This window comes from Suncus etruscus, chromosome 12 (genome assembly GCF_024139225.1).
Source record: "Suncus etruscus isolate mSunEtr1 chromosome 12, mSunEtr1.pri.cur, whole genome shotgun sequence".
Taxonomy (NCBI): domain Eukaryota; kingdom Metazoa; phylum Chordata; class Mammalia; order Eulipotyphla; family Soricidae; genus Suncus; species Suncus etruscus.
Genome location: NC_064859.1, coordinates 24558073 through 24579061, shown reverse-complemented (window position 1 = coordinate 24579061; position 20989 = coordinate 24558073). Strand labels below are relative to the sequence as shown.

The 20989-nt window shown below is 41.4% G+C and overlaps 1 protein-coding gene across 5 annotated transcripts in view; it reads right to left on the bottom strand.

Annotated features, from left to right (window-relative positions):
- The window catches only part of TIA1 (TIA1 cytotoxic granule associated RNA binding protein), a 41232-nt gene that overhangs the window by 9039 nt on the left and 11204 nt on the right, over positions 1 to 20989 (bottom strand). For 2 of the 5 annotated variants that reach the window (XM_049785072.1, XM_049785071.1), the window contains exons 2-10: positions 20138 to 20234; positions 16926 to 17024; positions 13758 to 13812; positions 13553 to 13585; positions 12041 to 12128; positions 6965 to 7040; positions 2021 to 2129; positions 1549 to 1644; positions 1148 to 1232 (exon numbers count right to left, since the gene is read on the bottom strand). In XM_049785072.1, the coding sequence (XP_049641029.1) occupies positions 1148 to 1232; positions 1549 to 1644; positions 2021 to 2129; positions 6965 to 7040; positions 12041 to 12128; positions 13553 to 13585; positions 13758 to 13812; positions 16926 to 17024; positions 20138 to 20234 (738 nt within the window). Of the gene's footprint in view, positions 1 to 1147; positions 1233 to 1548; positions 1645 to 1887; positions 2130 to 6964; positions 7041 to 12040; positions 12129 to 13552; positions 13586 to 13757; positions 13813 to 16925; positions 17025 to 20137; positions 20235 to 20989 lie in introns of those variants that run through there. The other 3 variants (XM_049785075.1, XM_049785073.1, XR_007500883.1) reach the window with 2 other exon arrangements.

Sequence of the window (20989 nt, the reverse complement as noted above, 5' to 3'; positions counted from 1 at the left end):
CTGGGAATCAAACCCAGGTTGGCTACATGCAAGGCAAGCACCCTACCTGGTCTGGCCTGAGAGAATCTTTTTGTTATAGGGGATGCTTTTTATTTATTTTTTTGGTTTTTGAGTCACACCCAGCAGCACTCAGGGGTTACTCCTGGCTATCTGCTCAGAAATCGCTCCTGACATGCATGGAGGACCATATAGGACGCCAGGATTCAAAACCACCTTTGGTCCTGGGTAGGTTGCTTGCAAGGCAAACACTCCACCGCTGCGCTATCTCTGCGGTCCCATAGGGGATGCTTTACCTTGGGTTGTAAGGGATTATTAAACAATTGTAAATATGTTACATGCCAAAGGATTTCTAGTTATTTTTTGGTGGGGGAAACCACATCAGGAGGTGCTCAGGGGTCACTCCTGGCAGTACTTAAGGAACCATATGTTATACCGGGGATCAAACCCAAGTCAGCCGCATGTTAAGGCAAAAACACCCTACCTGCTGCGCTATATCGCACCAGCCCCTGGATTTCTGTTTCCAAACACTTTTGCTTGTTTTGTAGACTACACCCAGTGGTGCTAAAGACTGCTCCCACCTTTGTGCCTGATAGTCATTCACAGCAGTGTCTGGGGCACATTCAGTGACAAACATCACACCTGGCAAAGCATACAAGCAAAGCATGTGCTCAGCCTGTGGAGCTACAACCAAGGTGAAGTGTAAAGAAAATTACTCGGTTATCCTATGTTCGAAACTGACCTGGGTGGCCAACTGAAGTGATAGTACAGAGAGGTTAGGGTGTTTGCTTTGCACACAGTCAAACCAGATTCTATCCCTGTCATCCCATATGGTCCCTGGAGCCTGCTAAGAGTAATTCATGAGTACTGAGCCAAAAGTACCTGAGTGCCACCAGGTGTGGCTCAAAAACCAAAATCAAAACCCTGACTTGGGTGGATGGGGCAGGCTGTTTTTTGGGGCTGGAGCAGTGCCGCAAGCGGTAAGGCCTTGCCCGTGCTAGCCTAGGACAGACCTTGGTTCGATCCCCCCCGCGTCCCATATGGTCCCCCAAGCAGGAGTGATTTCTGAGCGCATAGCCAGAAATAACCTCTGAGTGTCACTGGGTGTGGCCAAAAAAAAAACAAGAAATAAAAAGAAATAACAGCTTACCGAACAAATGAATATCCTTTATCTGGGAAGACTCGAATTTCCATTATTTGTCCAAATGGTGAAAAAGTCTGCCGCATTAGTTGTTCTGTTGGACAATAAACAAAAACAAATTAGAAAAGCCTATATCACACAAGTTCCTTCAAATACTAAGCTTTTTTGGGGGTGGGGGTAGCTTGGGTCATACCTGGTGGCGCTCAAGTGTTACCCTGGCTCTGAGCTCAGAAATTGCTCCTGGCAGACATAGGGGACCATTTGGGATGCTGGGAATCAAAACCGGGGTCTGTCCCAGTTAGATGCATGCAAGGCAAGCACCCTACTGCCATGCTATCACTCTGGCCCCAATACTAAGCTTTTCAACTTAACAACTAAGTTTGTGATGCCACCCAGTGGAGCTTCCGTACCTGTTAGCCCGGAAGTGACTCCTCCGCAGTACACAGTGCAGTTGCTTGGACTCGACTGATTAACAACCTCATCGTAGGATAACTGTTTAGTGTTTGCTGGGGAGGTAAAGTATAGATTTAATTCATTATGAAAAATATTCTAAAAGGAAAAAGCAGAATTAATTATATTACATAATGGCAACAATCACCTTAACCAATATGCTTAGAGAAAACATTACATTTGAAATTTAATTTCCCCCAAGAATATCTAGAAAATTATTCAGTATTTTCTATTTAATAGGAGACTTGACATTTAGAGAAAATATATTATTTATAATTACAAAAATGAAAACTAAGTACATTTTTGAACAGTAGTCTTGGTTTGCTTCTCATCTATTTCTGCAACAAGTCTCCGGGAAGAGCTCTAACATTTAAAAGCTAGTGTATTTTCCTCCAAAATTCCACATTTCCTTTTCTTCTCCATTACACCTACACTCATATGTACTCTTTGGAGCTGGAGGCTTTCGGGTTGCCCAATTAGTTCTGATTTGTCTTCCACCAAGCCACTGGCCACCCATCTGTTGAATGGCGTTTTCAGCATCCTGTTCCATACAAAACAAATGATATTATTAATTGACGTTAAACTATCATTGGCAACAGAGTAATACTCAAAAATATTTTTAATTAAAAGGCTTTAAAATATGCAATATACAAGTTTCTTTTCTTTCTTCTCTTCTTTTTTTAGCCACAAATGACATGCTCAAGTTTTACTTCTCAGAAATCACTCCTGGAGGGATCAAGGGACCTATGGAGTGCTGGGGATCAAACCTGAATTGGCCACATGAAAGGCAAGTGCCCTACCCACTGTATCTTTCCAGCCCTACTGTATGACAGCTTCTCTAAACTATCTTTTTTTTTTTTTTTTTTGGTTTTGGGTCACACCTGGCAGTGCTCAGGGGTTATTCCTGGCTCGATGCTCAGAAATCGCTCCTGGCAGGCTCGGGGGACCATACGGAATGCCGGGATTCAAACCACCGATCTTCTGCATACAAGGCAAATGCCTTACCTCCATGCTATCTCTCCAGCCCCTAAACTATCTTTAATTTAAATCTAAGACTCTGGGAATGTCAATCATTTGAAAACTTAATGCAGTGCAAGAGTTATTAGGTAACATAGAATGTAATAACTTAATTATTAGGAATGAAAATCTTAATATAATCCAACAAGCCTGCTTTTTTTTTGGGGGGGGGGGGGGGAATCACATCTGACAATGCTCAGGGGTTAATCCTGTATCTGCACTCAGCAATCACTCCTGGTGGCTTAAAGGGATCAGAGATGCCAGGTACTGAACTTGGGTAGGCTTCATGCAAAGCAAGCAACCTACCCACTATATATCTCTCTAGCCCTTTAATGAATTTAATGCAAGTATGAGTTCTCATTCATCCAATAGGTAAAAACAAAACGCTATGATGATGCTCTAATGTAGCAGGCTAAGGGCTAGGCACACACTAGTGAATGAGGCAGGCACGCCTTTACTACCAAGGAGCATCCATTTATATTAGACGTATCAAGTAACCACAAACTGTAGGAAATGGTACCGAGGAAACAAAAGGTTGCGACAAGAAATACAAACATGGGTATCAATGTACAGCAGCCCTACAAAACAAGTACAACTTGTTTGAATCCCAGCACACCAAAATGAGAAAAGCCATTTTATGGAGAATGTGACTTCTGAAAGCTAAAGATGGGTGATTAAAAAAAGAAGCACATGTAAACGACTCTTTTGAGATGTTCGATTCAAGTAGAAACAAATCAAGGGTGGTTTTACTAGATTCTAAAGGTCTGGGATATGGCTCAGTGGCAGAGCTCCTACCTTGCCTATGTGAGTTAATCCTCTATACTTTTGTATCTTTGTACAACAAGCATGTAAACTTTGTAATCCAGTATGTGTGACCAATGGCAGATTAAAGTAGCAACAAAAGGAAAGGGGGGGGGAAAACAACAGGAATATATTTTTAGGTTGAAGGGAGTAATCCAGTGGAGAAAAACTGATGAGAGGACATAAAAAATCAGAACAAGTATAGCACGTATAATTTTATTAAAAGAAAAAGGTGTTTTGGGGATGAAGTAATAGCACAGTGGTAGTGCATTTGCTCTGCATGCAGCTCCTGGGTTTGATCCCTGGCATCCCATATGGTCCCCTAAGCCTGCCAGGAGTAACTTCTGAGTGCAGAACCAGGAGTAACCCCAAGCACCATAGGGTGTGTCCCAAAAACAAAAACAGGGAAAGGTGTGAAACAGGCAAATCTAGAAACAAAATCAATATTTGCTTAGTATTAGATGGAAGATGATGTATAAGTAAGAGAACAATGACTGTTCATAGAGAAAACTGAATTTTATATAGCATTGATAGTTGAAAGCTGAAGGAATTTTTGTAAGATAATCTTTTTCTAAGGGGCCGGAGTGATAGTACAGTGGTAAGGCATTTGCTCTGCACTCAGCCAACATAAGGAGGGCCCCGAGGTTTGAATCCCAGCATCCCATATGATCCCCTGAGCCTGCCAGGTGCAACTTCTGAGCGCAAAGCCAGGAGTAACCCCTGAGCACCACCAGGTGTGACCCAAAAAACAAAACAAAAAAAACCTTTTTCTCAGTGTATCATAAAGTTGTCAGCTCAGGCCAACAATGTGAGAAAAGTAAGAAATATCTGAGGACATGAGATAGCCAAAAACTAAAAAATCCAACTTAGGGGCCATAGCAACAGCAGAGTGGGTAGAGCATTTGCCTTTCAAGCAACTGACCTGGGTTCAATCCCATATGGTCCCCCTCTCAGGGCACTGCCAGGAATGACCCCTAAATACAGACAGAGCCAGGAATAACCCCTGAGCACCACCACCAGCTGCGGTCCCACCAAAACCCAAAACCTAAAAAAAAAAAAAAAAAAAAAAAAATCAAACAACAACAACAACAAAAACCTAAAACAAAACAAAACAAAAAAATCCAACTTACTAGAAAACAAGACAGCAAAAGTCAATACTAGGTACTCATTCAATGCTGGAACCGTAAAATTAGAGAAGCAAAACCAGTTGACTCAGCTTTTCTCTAGCAACATCGAATGTCAGAGTACCAGAAAGGGGGTTTGCTTAACTCATACAATATAGGAAGAGAGGCAAAGGATATGGGAATAATATAAATTAAAGCTGGCAGTGATAGGGTAACCCCTGAGCACCACCGGGTGTAGACCCTCCAAAAAATATATATTTACACGGTCCAAACAAAAAACTACTCTATAGTGAAAAGCTTTCCACCCTGTCCATCATCTTCTAAATGTTCTACACCCAAACAGGAACTCTTGCAGCAAATTTCACATTTTTCCATGCAGAGGAAAGAACACAAACACATGTGACACACAAAACAAAATGTAGGCCTCCTTCCTTTTTTAAGCGAGTATTCAACTAACATACTATGAAAATCTATCAATAACCAGTGTTTAAGAGTATTCTCTTATTTAAAAATAAAAATAAAGGCAGATGGGACTGGAGAGATAGTACAGTGGGTAAGGCACTTGTCTTACAAGTGGTCAACTTAGGCTCAGTCCTTGGGATCACAGTATGATTCTCTGATACCTGCCAGATGTTATCCCTGAACACAGAGCCAGGAACACAGCACAGCTGAGTGTATCATCTCACCCTCCACAAATTAGCAGTGTTAAAACTCAACAGAAGATTGGGGCCGGAGAGATAGCATGGAGGTAAGGCATTTGCCTTTCATGCAGAAGGTCGGTGATTCGAATCCCAGCATCCCATATGGTCCCCTGAGCCTGCCAGGAGCGATTTCTATTTCTGAGCATTGAGCCAGGAGTAACCTCTGAGGGCTGCCGCCCGGGGTGACCCAAAAACCAAAAACCAAAAAAAAAAAAAAAATTAAAAACCTCAACAGAAAACATGTCAAAGATGTTTAGCTGTTACACTAAATTATCAGCATTTTCTTCTTTTATTTTTCTTTTACCTCTTGCTTGAAAACCTGCACAATCTTTTCTTTTACAAGCAAAATTCAACTACTTATAACATGCTTTCATAAAAACTGATATTCGGTGTACCCGAGATATATATAGCTCTGGTGCTTGCCAAGCACACACAACCGGCCCCTGTTCAATTCTTACTGCTGCTTATGGCCCTCTGAACAATATCAGGAATGATCCAAAAGCAAGCTCTGAGCACCACTAGCTATTGCACAAACACAGAGACATGTTCAGGGTCGGGGAAGAGTTCAAAGCGTTGGAATACATGCTTTGCATGCAGATTCAATTTCTGACATTGCATCACCAGGAGGAACCCCTGAGCAATGGAGTAGCCACAGAATATTACTGCATCTAGTCCCCAGACAAATCAAAATCGGTCGGTGTTCAATAAATGATTGTTAAATGACAGAATTTTACTAGCTATAGGGGGTGGGGGGCATGATTCTTATAGTGGTAAGAGGGTCCTGTGATGCTGAGACTCAAATCTGAAACTCCTACATACAAACCATGAACGCCAATCCTGAGTTATCTCCTTGACCCCTTAATAGATAATTTTAAATTATAAGAACATAAAATAAGGAGTATGAGATTTTCCATATTTACTTTCTTAATTTATTCTTTGGGGGAGGGGTTGGGCCACAGCCAGTGTCACTCAGGGGCTACTCCTGGCTCTGTGCTCAGAAATAGCCCTTGGCAGGCCTGGGGACCATATGGGATGTCAGGGATCAAACCTGGGTTTGTCCTAGATTGGCCGCATGCAAGGCAAATGCCTTACTGCTGTGCTATTTCTCAGGCCCCCTCTTAATTTATTCTTTTGTTTGTTTGTTTTTTGTTTATGGGCCACACCTGTGACACTCAGGGATTACTCCCTCTATGCACTCAGAAATCGCTCCTGACTTGGGGGACCATATGGGATGCCAGGGGATCAAACTGTGGTCCATTCTAGGCTAGACGCCATCCAAGGCAGACGCCTAACTGCTTGCACCACCACGCCAGCCCCATGAAATCTACCATTTTAAATGAACACACAGCAAACTCCATAGCCATGCACCTGAAGTTACTACAATCTTCACTCTAGTTGGCCGTCCACAGAGGGAAAGCATTCCAACTGTGGAAAACAGTGCTCTAGAGACTAAATATCAATGAAATAAAGAGTAGATGATAGAAAAGATTAGGAGCCAGACAGTGTTGCAGATAAGGCACTTGCCTTGCATGTGGTTAACTTGGATTCAATTCCTGGCACCCGCAAGGGCTATGAACACTGCCAGGAGAAACCCAAGTGCAGTTAGAAGTAAGCCTGAACATAGCTAAGTATGACCCCCAAACCAAATAAACCCAAATCCGTATTAGAACAAAATGAGCATTATATCCTCGAAAGTGCTGCGCATGCATTTTTTTCTTTTTTATTGCGCTCACCCATTTGTTGAAAAAGGAGACAAAGCCATATCCCTTAGACTTTCCTGTTGCCATGTCTTTTACCACACGGGCATCTCTGAAATCAGAAATAACCAGATGTTTAGTTTGACAAACTTTCCTCCAGAAATCAAGTGAGAACTTCGTAACAATTCATTTTACATTTCAGTGTCATTACAATAAACCTTTAGTACAAATTATCCCTTTAGTCTACAAGTTTTACTAGGTATTAGCAAATGAAGCTTAATTGTTCAAACATGCAAATCAGTAACTTCATTACATACATATGCATATACTGCACAAACTGTCTCCTGCTTAAAAAGTTTTTTTTTTTTTTTTTTTTTTGGTTTTTGGGCCACTCCCGGTGGTGCTCAGGGGTTACTCCTGGCAAGCACGGGGGACCGTATGGGACACCGAGATTTGAACCAACCACCTTTGGTCCTGAATCGGCTGCTTGCAAGACAAACGCCGCTGTGCTATCTCTCCGGGCCCTTAAAAAGAGTTTTAAACTTTCTAATATTAAGCATGGTGAAAGCAGCTTAATAAATTTAAGCACATTAGGTAACTTTCTTTTTTTTTTTTTTTTTTTTTTTTTTGGTTTTTTGGGCCACACCCGGTAACGCTCAGGGGTTACTCCTGGCTATGCGCTCAGAAGTTGCTCCTGGCTCGGGGGACCATATGGGACACCGGGGGATCGAACCGCGGTCCGTCCAAGGCTAGCGCAGGCAAAGCAGGCACCTTACCTTTAGCGCCACCGCCCGGCCCAGGTAACTTTCTTTAACCATGCATTTTATAATTTGCTCTTTGGGACCAGAGAATTACCTAATCATTAAACATTGAAACAGAAAACTAAAGAAAAAGTTGCATAGTCCCTAAATTAATTAAATTCTGAGATCAATTTAAACCCCCATTAAATTTTGGGTAAATTCTGAGTAATTGACATTTTCAGAAAAGCTAAATCAATGATGAAAAATACTAGACACACACTTTAGTTTGAAACTATAGACATAGGAAAAGATTTTATACTGAATTTTAAAATAGTAGCCATGTAAGAGTGATTCGAAACTAAAAGATATAAAAGCAAAATTTTAAAAAGTCAGAAAGTAAAAAAGCACGCCAACATTTATCCACTGTGAACTGTAGCTTGTGGTTAGCCAGGGCAATTCTGTCCATTCTTCAGAGACACTCTGCAAAATAACCAGAGCCCTATTATTTGAGATTGAGTAAAAAACCCAGCCATGATAGCTAAACTCCATACCTCAAAAAAATTGGACTCAAGTTGTGCTTCACAGGCAATCTGCTTTAAGTTAGCAAGGTATGTCACAATGCTTGCTTTCTCAGGACACATGAACAAAACAGGCACTTTCATAACAAAAACCCAAGTCAACCATGCAATATAGTTATAGTTTTATACTGAATCATACTTTCATCAGTTTAAAAGTGATTTTTTTCCTTGGGGGAGGGAGCTGGGGGGGGTCACACTTAGTAGTGCCTAGGGATTACTCCCAGCAGTACTAGGGGGTCAGGGGGAGAAGATTAAAATGGGGTTTACCAGACACATGCAAAGCAAGTGCTTTCACCCCTACTATCTCTATTATCCTATAATTTTTTAAAATAATTTTAATAAAAATTTCTCAATTTGGGGTCAGAGCAGTAATATATAAATAGGGTACTTTGCCAATCCAGGACCCCCTAGAATCGATTCACAGCATCCCATATGGTCCCCTGAGCACCACCAGGAGTAATTCTTAACAGAAGAGCCAGGAATAAGCCCTGAACATCACCAGGTGTGGCCCCAAAACAAATCTCTAATTAAATCATCTTTATGGTACATAAGAATTTAATAATTGACTCACTTCTATTTCAATTATGTCAGATTACCCTAAACTTAAGAAACGAATTTAATTTGCTTTCATTTGGGGTCACATCACACAGTGCTCACTACCCTAGCAGTTCTTGGGGAACCATGTGGTATCAAGAACTAAGCCTCGGTTTCCTTCATGCAAAACATGCATTCCAGCCTGTTGAGCAATCTTTAGGGCTCCTATGCATTATCTTTTAACTATTTTTACCTAATTTTTGGTTTCTGGGTCACACTTTACAATGCTTAGGAGTCATGTCCATAGAACCATGTGGTAACAGATTGAAACTGGACCTCCCACATGTAATGCATACACTTGGAGTCCATTGAGTTCTCTCGCACCCATCAACTACATTTAAAAGTTGGCTTCTTTTTTTTTTTGTTTTTTTTGGGCCACACCGGGTAACGCTCAGGAGTTACTCCTGGCTATCCGCTCAGAAGTCGCTCCTGGCTTGGGGGACCATATGGGAAACCGGGGGATCGAACCGCGGTCCATCCAAGGCTAGCGCAGGCAAGGCAGGCACCTTACCTCTAGAGCCACCGCCCGGCCCCAAAAGTTGGCTTCTTAAAAAAAAAAAATGTTGGCTTCTTAGGCCAACTTAGGTGATAATACAACGAGTAGCGCATTTTGCTTTGCACACAGCCAACTGGGTTTGATCCCCATCATCCCATATGGCCCCTGTAGCCCACCAGGAGTGATTCCTGAGCACAGAGCCAGGAGTAACCCCTGAGAACCACTGGGTGTGGCCCCAAAACCTAAACAAAACAAAACAAAAATAAAGTTGGCTTCTTAAACTGGAGAGATAGCAAAGAGGTCCAAGTTTAAGTGTTGCACGCAAAGTCTAGTTTCAAGTACCAGAATAAAATGGTCTCCAGGGTACTGCTGAGTGTCAAACCAGAACACAGAATGGGGACTAGTCTCCAAGCACTGCCAATGTGGCCACAAACTCAAAAGTAACAATAACAACAATAATAAAGCTGACCTCTTAGGGCCTGATAAATGGCTCGATGGGTTGAGCGCATGCTTCGCATTTGGGAAGGTTAAATTCAATCCCTGGAACCACCAAGAGTAGCCCAAAACATTAAAAAAAAAAAAAAAAAAACAATAGGAAAGTTGGTCTCCTACTTTTGTCTTTCCTTTATCACCATAATTTGTTAATTTGCTGGGGCTAGAGTGTAACACAGCAGGGTGGGAATTTGTCTTGTACACAGCCAACCCAGAGAAGCCCCTGATCCTGCCAGGAATGACTTCTGAACGCAAGGAGCAACCCAGCACTGCTGGGCGTAGTCCAAAACTATAGATTTTAATTTTCTTTTTTTAAACTTTATTTATTGATCAATCAACTGATTAATTTTTTGGCTATACCCAACAGTGCTCAGAGGTCACTCCTGGCTCTGCACTCAGAAATCACCCCTCAGGCTGGGGTACCATATAGGATGCTGGGAATTGAACTGGGTTCCTCCCAGGTTGACCACATGGCAAGGCAAATATGCCCTACTGTTGTGCTATCTCTCTGGCCTCTACATTTTAGTTTTTTCATCAAATGTTCTATAACTCTTCAAATGAAAATTCATCACCAATAATTGCCATTTACTTTCTGGTGTCCTCACATTCTTCATTCCATTGTTGGTCTTTTCAAACTAAAACAAAACTACCTTTTCTTTTTTTTCCTTTTTACTTCCTTTCCTGAAGGAACAACAATAAAGCAACCTTTCAAATAAATAAACCTTTTAAAAATTTATTTCTCTCTCTCTCTCTCTCAACCCCCCTCCCCCCCTCCCCTAGCTCACTCGCTCGCGAGGTTTTTGGGCCACACCTGGTAACGCTTAGGGATTACTCCTGGTTATATGCTAGAAATCACTCCTGGGATCGAACCCAAGTCAGTCCTGGGGCAGACGTGTGCAAGGCAAATGTCCTACTGCTGTGTTATTGCTCCAGCTCTAAATTTCTTACTAAATCTCTTACTGCTAAAATGGCATACTGGGCATGGATAGACAGTACAGTGGGTAGGGTGCTTGCCTGAAGTTAATTTGTGGCCAACCTGGATTCGATTCTCAAGCACAGCCAGGAGAAAGTTCTGAGTGCAGAGCCAGGAGTAACAGCCCTGAATATCACCGGGGTGGGGCCCTCTCAAAAAATTAAATAGCATGCTTTTCACAATATTAAAAATTCTCGGGGCCGGAGAGATAGCATGGAAGTAAGGTGTTTGCCTTTCATGCTGAAGGACATCAGTTCAAATCCGGCATCCCATATGGTACCCTGTGCCTGCCAGGAGCAATTTCAGAGCATTGAGCCAGGAGTTTCCCCTGAGCACTGTTGGGTGTGACCCAAAAACCACCAAAAAAAAAAAAAAAAAAGGCAAAAAATTCTTTTAAGATGAATGCTGCTTTGTGAGCTTTTTATAAAAGTCCTAAGATATATACCAATAACAAAAGCAAGCAAGATTAGTTTAACAAAATAGCAAAAGATATTACTATTATTAACAGTAATGACACATAAGTTGCTATCTGAGAAATAACACTCAATACCGGTTTTTTTTCTTGTTTTTGTTTTTTGGGCCATGCCTGGTGACGGTCAGGGGTTACTCCTGGCTATGTGCTCAGAAATCGCTCCTGACTTGGGGGACCATATGGGAAACCGGGGAAATTGAACTTCCGTCCGTCCTAGACTGGTGCACGCAAGGCAGACAGACGCCTTACGGCCAGTGCCACCACTCTGGCCCCTCAATGCTGTTGTTTTTTAAATTTGAACTGTTAAAGCTTTTTTTTTTCCTTCAGTTTTTTGGGGTCACACCCATCAGCGCTATTCCTGGCTCTACACTCAGAAATTGCTCCTGGCCGGCTCAGGGGACCATAAGGGAAGGGATTCGAACCACCGTCCTACCTCCATGTTATCTCTCCAGCTGTTACAGGTTTTTTTATGTTAAACCGTATTTTTTTAAAAAGCATAGAATTACCCAAAGGCGACTAAATCCCTTTTTCACAGCATAAATTTATGAAAGACTATGCTCATGCTAGCAAAACGCTTATATAAAACCATATGCACAACAGCAAACTGTCTCGTAAGAGCCAATGAAAATGATGTTAAGTGCACTAAAAAGCCAAAAACTTATTCATAGGAAAATAAGCTTTTACTGTTAACTGGATAGTCTCTAGATTATTTAACACATACATTCAAGAATTTAATAACCATGTATAATTTATCTCTTATTACTTACGATATTCTTCCAAATGGTGCAAAAGCAGCTTTTATATCTTCAGTTGTAATTTCTGGACTGAGATCACCAACAAAGACATGGAAATGATCTTATAAGGGGAAGGAAGGGGAAGTGAAAAGAAAAATAAAATTTTAGAATTTAAAAAATATTTAAATTGATTAAAATATCATATAGAAATTTATGGATTATAGTAATGTATAATACTAAACTATATCTATAAAAATCCTATCAATTTTAAACATTATGAATCAAGATGGTAATACATGGTTCTCCTAGAAAGACTGATATATCTAACTGGAAAATGAGTTATATTTCTACTCATAGTCAATTATTAGTCATCTAAGAAAATAATATGACAATTTTTGCAAAAGTATTAACAATTTAATTACCACTCTAATAGTATTTACATTTATTCAATGTCCACTATATCAAAGGTTTTACAAATATAAGTAATAGTGGTATTGTGAATTATGGAGGCTAGATTGCCCCAGTTAAGATGATTTACTGAAGCTAGCTATATACTTGGTTTAACCATATTTTGTGAAGAACAATCAAAGAAATACCTTGCATTGCAACAGTTTGATGTTAAAGTATTTGACAGTTTTCTCAAAAGCCAACAGTTTTGGTTGCCCAGACATTACACCATTCAGTTTATGTGAATCCATGTGCAAGTGAACTAAGACTGAAGGCAACAGAATGAAAACAGTAATCCCTTCACTTTATATTAGTGCCATTACAAATGCATTGGAGAGAAATAACGATCCCATATGTGAAGTTTTTTTTAAAGACAATGTACCAAAAAAAAAAAAAAAGAAAAACGTAAAAAAATATACAATAGCTGTTTCAACATTTTAAAATGGACAAATATATAAATTCCGACAAAATATATTTGGAAAGAAAAGTTACCCCTACTTGGCAGGCCTTAAGCAACATATTGGGTTGTCATTTGGGAAACACAGTTTCAGGAGCAACTCAAGAATCAGAAGCTCTGGGTATGAAGCACAGATCGTGACCTCAAGGAAGCAGGCTATGTCGCCTTTTTGTTGGTCAAAGTATTTCTTTTTTTTTTTTTTTTTTTTTTTTTTTTTTTTTTGGTTTTTGGGTCACACCCGGCTGTGCTCAGGAGTTACTCCTGGCTGTCTGCTCAGAAATAGCTCCTGGCAGGCACGGGGGACCATATGGGACACCGGGATTCGAACCAACTACCTTTGGTCCTGGATGGGCTGCTTGCAAGGCAAACACCGCTGTGCTATCTCTCCGGGCCCGTCAAAGTATTTCTAAGGCATCATCTGCTACCCAGGGGTGGGAGAGAGCTTGAAATAGCACCAAAGTAATGGACAAACCACACTTGGTCAACACTGGGAAGAAGGGGGAAAAATATTGCCAGAGAGACAAACAGAAACACGACCTTCTCCCTCCCCTCTCCCCCCAACATCAAACAAAAAAATTTCAGGTGGTTAGTGAATACCATTTTCAAGAGATTTCATTTTATGTTTAAGAAGATACAATTACCTTGTGAACGCTGTGTGCTGACAACGGTACTACCTGATGACAAAGATTAGATTTGTTCTTAAATTTATTAACACAAACACATTCAATCATATCTTAGGATAACGATCAAAACATTACTGCAAACACATATGATGTTTATATGCTTAATAATAAAACTATGGTGTACAATAAAAACAAATGTTCACAGGGTATAAAATATACTTACTGCTTGTATCTTTCTTTTGACTGCTGGGGGTTGTTGCCCAATTCACTTTGACTTCCTAAAAAAAATTTCTACATTTAATCTCCATAAAATACAGCTCAAAATTTAGATTAATTACAAGATGAAACATTTAAGGCATCAGTTCAGCTCAATTTTTTTTTGGGGGGGGGGCACTCCCCGGCAGTGCTCAGAGGTTACTCCTGGCTATCTGCTCAGAAATAGCTCCTGGCAGGCACGGCGGACCATATGGGACACCGGGATTCGAACCAACCAACCACCTTAGGTCCTGGGTCGGCTGCTTGCAAGGCAAATGCTCTATTTTTATCTTTTAACCTACACTTACGAAAAGAATGCTAATTAAGCCATATGTATATTATCTCTTTTTAAGAATTCTATTTACATGTTAAAGGAGTTACATAAATTTTGTGGCTTTAGATTGCTTTGTGTACTGCTAAGAAATGTTACAATGTGGCCGGAGAGATAGCATGGAGGTAAGGCGTTTACCTTTCATGCAGGAGGTCATCGGTTCGAATCCCGGCATCCCATATGGTCCCCCGTGCCTGCCAGGAGCAATTTCTGAGCACGGAGCCAGGAAAAACCCCTGAGCACTGCCGGGTGTGACCCAAAAACCACAAAAAAAAAAGAAATGTTATAATGTATTATAATTCTGGGGACTTCAGGGACAAAGTAATTGTGCATGGGTTTTGTTTTATTTTTCTTAATGCTCTTTGGCTGAAAGTTCAAAATTGGGGTGTCAGCAAGGGGATTTCTTCTTCTGAGAATTGTTTATGGGTGATTGTAACTTTATCTCGTCCTCTTTCTTTGCAGCTTTGATCTCATAATAAAAAAAATTTAAAAAAAAGAATCATATTAAGTACCATAAACCAGTTGATGCTTTCTCTACAGATCAGATGGAAATAAAGAAGAAACACTTTTTACCCCATTTCATTGCTTTTTTTTTTTTTTTTTTTCAAACAGAACCACATAACTTGAACTATCTAGTTCCGCCTCTCAAATAGAAGGGAAAATAATGCAGGGTATCAAGACCAAGTATGATCACTAAGTAGTAAGCTAGACACACAGGGGACCACTTATTCTAGCAGCCCGGGGGGTGAGGGTGAGGGACATGGATTGCAAGAAGGGAACGGACAAATCTGGTATTCCCGATACATTGTTAATATGTACCTAAAATATTACTGTGAAATATGTAAGCCACTTTGGTCAAAATAAAAATTATAAATGCCGGCAAGGTGGCACTAGAGGTAAGGTGTCTGCCTTGCAAGCGCTAGCCAAGGAAGGACCATGGTTCGATCACCCGGCATCCCATATGGTCCCCCCAAGCCAGGGGCAATTTCTGAGCACTTAGCCAGGAGTAACCCCTGAGCATAAAACAGGTGTGGCCCGAAAAAACAACAAAAAAAAAGAATTCTATTTACTGAGCTGGAGAGATAGCATGGAGGTAGGGCGTTGTTTGCCTTGCTTGCAGAAGGATGGTGGTTCAAATCCCAGCATCCCATATGGCCTTCTAGGAGCGATTTCTGAGTGTAGAGCCAGGAGTAACCCCTGAACACTGCTGGGGGTGACCCAAAAACCAAAAACCAAAAAAAAAAAAAAAAAAAAAAAATTCTATTTACTGAGGCCAGAGTGGTGCCACAGTGGCAGGACATTTGCTTGACATGTGGCTGACACTGGACGAACTGCAGTTCAATCCCCCAGTGTCCCCATATGGTCCCCCAAGCATCACCAGGTGTGCCCCCCAATAAAAACAAACAAACAAACAAACAAAAAGAATTTTATATATTAAGGCCAGAGAGATAATATGGTAGGTTAAGGCACTTGCTTTGCATATGACCAATCTGGATTCGATTCATGGCATCCCATATGGTCCCCTGAGCATGCCAAGAGTGATTCCTGAGAGCAGAGCAGGAACAGCTTCCAAGTATCACTGGGCATGTCCCCATAACCCCCAAAAGAATTCTATTTATCTTTTTCATTTTTCTATTTTTAATTTTTGGGCTTGAGAGTTATAGTCATCAGTACTTAAGAGCTTATTCTTGGGTCTGAACTCAGGGAATCATTCCTGGCATGGACCATGGGAACATACAGGATGCCAGGGATGGAGATCAGATTGGCCACACACAAGGCAAAAGCACTACATGATTTTTGTACTGTCTCTCCAGTCCCTCTATTTACCCTTTTCATCAGAAGTATTAGCAACAAGGTAAGAATGTAGCTCAGTGGTAGAAGACTTGCCTTGTATGCAAGGCTCTGGATTTGATCCAAAGCACCACCAACAAAAAAAGTATATGAATATATTTCTAGTGTGTTTCAGGGTCTCTTAAGCAGTGCTCTGGGCTACTGCCACTACTTTACCCAGTTCTGCTTGGGGAACCATGAGGTACTGGAGATGAACTCAGAGCTTCTGGCATGCATGCTAGACTGAACTATGTACTAGGTCCTTTCTTATTGTTTTTATTTTTATTTAATTTTTGGTTTTTTGGGGTCACACCTGGCAGCACTCAGGGGTTACTCCTGGCTCTATGCTCAGAAATCACCCCTGGCAGGCACAGGGGATCATATGGGATGCCTGGATTCGAACCACCATCCTTCTGCATGAAAGGCAAACACCTTACCTCCATGCTATGTCTCCGGCCCTATTTTTATTTACTTTTGGTTTTTTGGGCTATACCTGGTGACGCTCAGGGGTTACTCCTGGCTATGTGCTCAGAAATTGCTCCTGGCTTGGGGGACCCATATGGGATGCCAGGGGATTGAACCGAGGTCCGACCTAGGCTAGCCAGGGCAAGGCAGACAGACACCTTACCGCTTGTGCCACCATTCCTATCCCTTTATCTTTTGTTTTGTTTTGTTTTTGTGTCACACCCAGTGGCGCTCAAGGGTTACTCCTGGCTGTGCTCAGAAATCACTCCTGTGCAGGCTCGAAGGACCATACGGAATGTCAGGATTCGAACCACCATCTGTCCTGGATCAGCTGCTTGCAAGGCAAATGTTCTACCGCTATGCTATCTCTCTGCCCCCCTTTATTTTTTTAAACATCAGACCTGATGTTTGATGATAAAGTGAAAATAAAGCTTCTAAAAAGGAACAAAATTAGATGAGATGTAATAATTTCCCAGAGTCAAGTCACCTTCTTTAATTATGTTAGCTTACCTTACCCATTATCTTCCGCCCATTCATAGCAGCTAGAGCTGCAGCAGCATGACGATGCTCATAAAATTCCACAAAACAATATGGATCATTTCCAGCTGTCTGTTAAAGGAGAAACACAAATGAATTTCAAGTTTCATACAGCCATTACCTAAAATTATATAAAGGCATTTTTTTTACTAAGGGGTAGGGTTTTGGGGGGCACACTCAGTAGTGCTCAGGGGTTACTCCTCGCTCTACAGGCAAGATTTACTCCTGACAGGCTCTGGGGATAATATGGGATGCCATGGAACAAACCCAAGTCGGTCACGTTCAAAGCAAAAGGCCTACTACTTACTATTGCTCCGACATATAGAGGTCACATATCTCAACTACTATGTTCATGGAGAATAACAATCCATTCCACATATAATCAGAAAAGTAAATAAACTATTAAAAAAAAATCTAACTACTTTTGGAACCTTGGATAGCACAGTGCCAGAGTGCCGGTCTTGCAGCATGAGACAATGTGATAATCCCTAACTTTAGACCAAACACCCAGTACAATCCAGGCTGCACTGTCTTTTAGAAATCTCGCTTTGGGGGCCAGCAAGGTGGCGCTAGAGGTAAGGTGTCTGCCTTACAAGTCCCATATGGTCCCCCCCCAAGCCAGGGGCAATTTCTGAGCGCTTAGCCAGGAGTAACCCTTGAGCATCAAACGGGTGTGGCCCAAAAACCAAAAAAAAAAAAAAAAAAAGAGAGAAAAAGTAAAAGAAATCTCGCTTTGGTGGTTCTCAGAGAAGCCTAAGTACCAAGGATCAAACCTAGGGCTTCCATATACAAAGCGCATGCTCTAGTTCTTAGAAATATTTTCCTGACTCCCAAACATCCAATATTTTATGTCTGTGCAAAATATCAAATGACTTTATAGTCCTTTTAAAAAAAATCTTTGCATAATCTCTGAAGCAAATTATTGGAACAGAACTAATCAAGACTAGAATGATCCTAAAATAAGCACTCCAAAAAAATAAAATTAAATTAATAAGTAATGGCTATAACAGTATAAATGGACTGAAATTTAGATTTCAATAACAATAAAAATAATCTTATAAGATTCAATCTAAATCCCAAAATTTATACCAAGTGGCAGGGGTTTATTTATTTACCTAGTGAGAATTTTTGTAAGTCAAGCAATTATTCAAATTTTGCCTACTGAATTTTTTGAAGTCTCTTCCAGGCTGTTGGAAGCCACCAGGATTATATACTTAGGGAAGCCATGCACTGCCAACATTGAATGGGGGAACACCATGGATGTGAGGCTTATGTTCCAGCCCTTTGAACTTTTCCCTGGCCTTTACCTAGTTGTATTTACCAGCCAAGTATCTAAAATGACCCAGACCAGGAGAGGAGAATAGCAGCTTATAAACTAATAAGCATAATTTATATTAAGAGAGATCTTAAGAGTCACACCTGATTAAGGCATGGAGCAAGCTGTAGCACCAGGCATTAAAGCCTGGTCTACAGCATGTAGAGCATGTAGCACAATTCTTTGAACCCATGTCTCCCCATCCCATTTCTTATTTTCAATAGTATCTTCTTTAGCCAAGTGCAAAGAAAACACTTTAAAATCAGTCTGGGTAAAAACAATACTACAATTTATAGTTGACACCAATTAGTTGAATGAATTAAACTATCTGGCTTTTTTTTTTTTCTTTTTTTGTCACACACAGTGACGCTCAGGCTTACTCCTGGCTATGCGCTCAGAAATAGCTCCTGGCTTGGGGGCCGGGCGGTGGCGCTAAAGGTAAGGTGCCTGCCTTGCCTGCGCTAGCCTCGGACGGACCGCGGTTCGATCCCCCGGCGTCCCATATGGTCCCCCAAGCCAGGAGCAACTTCTGAGTGCATAGCCAGGAGTAACCCCTGAGCGTCACTGGGTGTGGCCCAAAAACCAAAAAAAAAAAAAAAAAAAAAAAAAAAAAGAAACTAAATTAGGGGCCGGGCGGTGGCGCTAAAGGTAAGGTGCCTGCCTTGCCTGCGCTAACCTTGGACGGACCGCAGTTCGATCCCCCGGTGTCCCATATGGTCCCCCAAGCCAGGAGCAACTTCTGAGCGCATAGCCAGGAGTAACCCCTGAGCGTTACTGGGTGTGGCCCAAAAACCAAAAAAAAAAAAAAAGAAAGAAATAGCTCCTGGCTTGGGGGACCATATGGGATGCAGGGGGTCGGGCTAGTGCGGGCAAGGCAGACACCTTACCCCTTGCACCAGCACTTGACCCCTATCTGGCTTTTTTTTAATGGGGTCATCACTCCTGATACTCGGGTCATTCCTGGAAGAGCTGGGAATCAAAACCATTTCTCCTGCATGAAGAGCATGCACTCAATTGAGCAGAATGATCAATCTGGACCTAAACCCAGATTTTATACTGAGGATTGCCTAATGCAAGACAAAACTTGAATCATGCTTTTAAAAATGAAGCTTAGAACCAGAGAAAGAGAAGGTTCTTGCTATGCTTAGCTATCCAGGCTCTATCCCCAGTGCCACAGAAGGTTGCCTGAGTACCACCAGTGATTACTCTTAAGCACAGAGCCAGGTGTGGGTCAAATATCACTATAAAATAAAAGTGAAACCAAAAGGGCCAGAGAGAGTATACATAATACCCTGATTTTAATTTCAACAAGAAAAAAGACCCTATAATTTCCTAAGACAATGCTAATACCTGAATTTACAGACTAAGACAACTAACAATTTAGATGTTTCATTTCATCTTAAAATAATGAGCTCTAGGAGCCTGAGTTGTGGTGCAGCGGTAGGGCATTTGCCTTGCACACTGACCTAGAACGGGCCACAGTTCGCTCCCCCGGAATCCCATATGTTCCCCCAAGCCAGGAGTAACCCCCAGAGCGTCACCGGGTGTCCCCCTTCCCCAAAAAAATAGCTCTAGGGGTTGTAGCAATACCACAGCAGCAGGGCATTTGCCTTGCAAGCAGTTGGACAGACCTAGGTTCAATTTCGGCACCATATGGTCCCTGAGCCTGCCAGGATCGATTTCTGCTGCTGGGTATGCTATCCCCCCTTCCAAAGCTCTATTCTCCTCATTACTTAGAAACAGATTATCAGTTATCCCAAAAAGGAATCATTATAGATTCACTAAAATCTCCAACAACTTAAGACTTATCATTTGAGAGACATAGATTATATATCTAAGAAAAGAGAAAATCAAAGTAAAATACCCTTACATCCATAATCATCTTGCAGTTTTTACAAGGTCCAATCTGGCTAAAGAGCTGGAGAATCAGAGCTTCCGTCACATCTCTGGAAAGGTTACCAACATATCTGAAAAACAAAGAAAAATAATTTACCATTTAAAGTTTGCACCTTTTGAATCTTTCTTTTTTTGTTTTTTGATTTTTGGGCCACACCTGGCGGTGCTCAGGGGTTATACTCCTGGCTACCTGCTCAGAAATAGCTCCTGGCAGTCACGGGAACCATATGGGAAGCAGGGATTCGAACCAACCAACTTAGGTGCTGAATCAGCTGCTTGCAAGGCAAACGCCACTGTGCTATCTCTCCGGCCCCCATGTTCTGGTATTTTTTAAGTTATTACTATTAACAACATTTTCAACTTTGTTTTTGGGCCACATCTGGCAGTGCACAAGGCTAATTCCTAAGTATGTACTCAAGAATCACTCCTGGTGGGCTTGGAGGACCAATTGGGATGCTAGAAATCAAACTTAGGTTGGCCAATGCAAGGCAAACATTTTGCCAGTTGTCCTGTCACTCTAGCCCTAATTATCCTCAACCTTAAACTTGCACAATTACACCCACACTGCCCAATTTAAGTGGACTTTGGTTTACACGATAAACATTTCTTCAGTTTCACTGTTATGAAAGCCACATTATGCAGTGCTTGGGAAAGGTGAACTCTGCGGGTTATCAGTTGATGCTGCGACATGCAAGTGCTATACATGATTGATAGCAACTAACAAAACCAGGGCCTTGCACATTCAGGCCACTTGTGCCATGTCTCCAAACTATAAATTATGACTAACTTACGCAGAGTGAATTTATAAACCCATAAAACTATTATG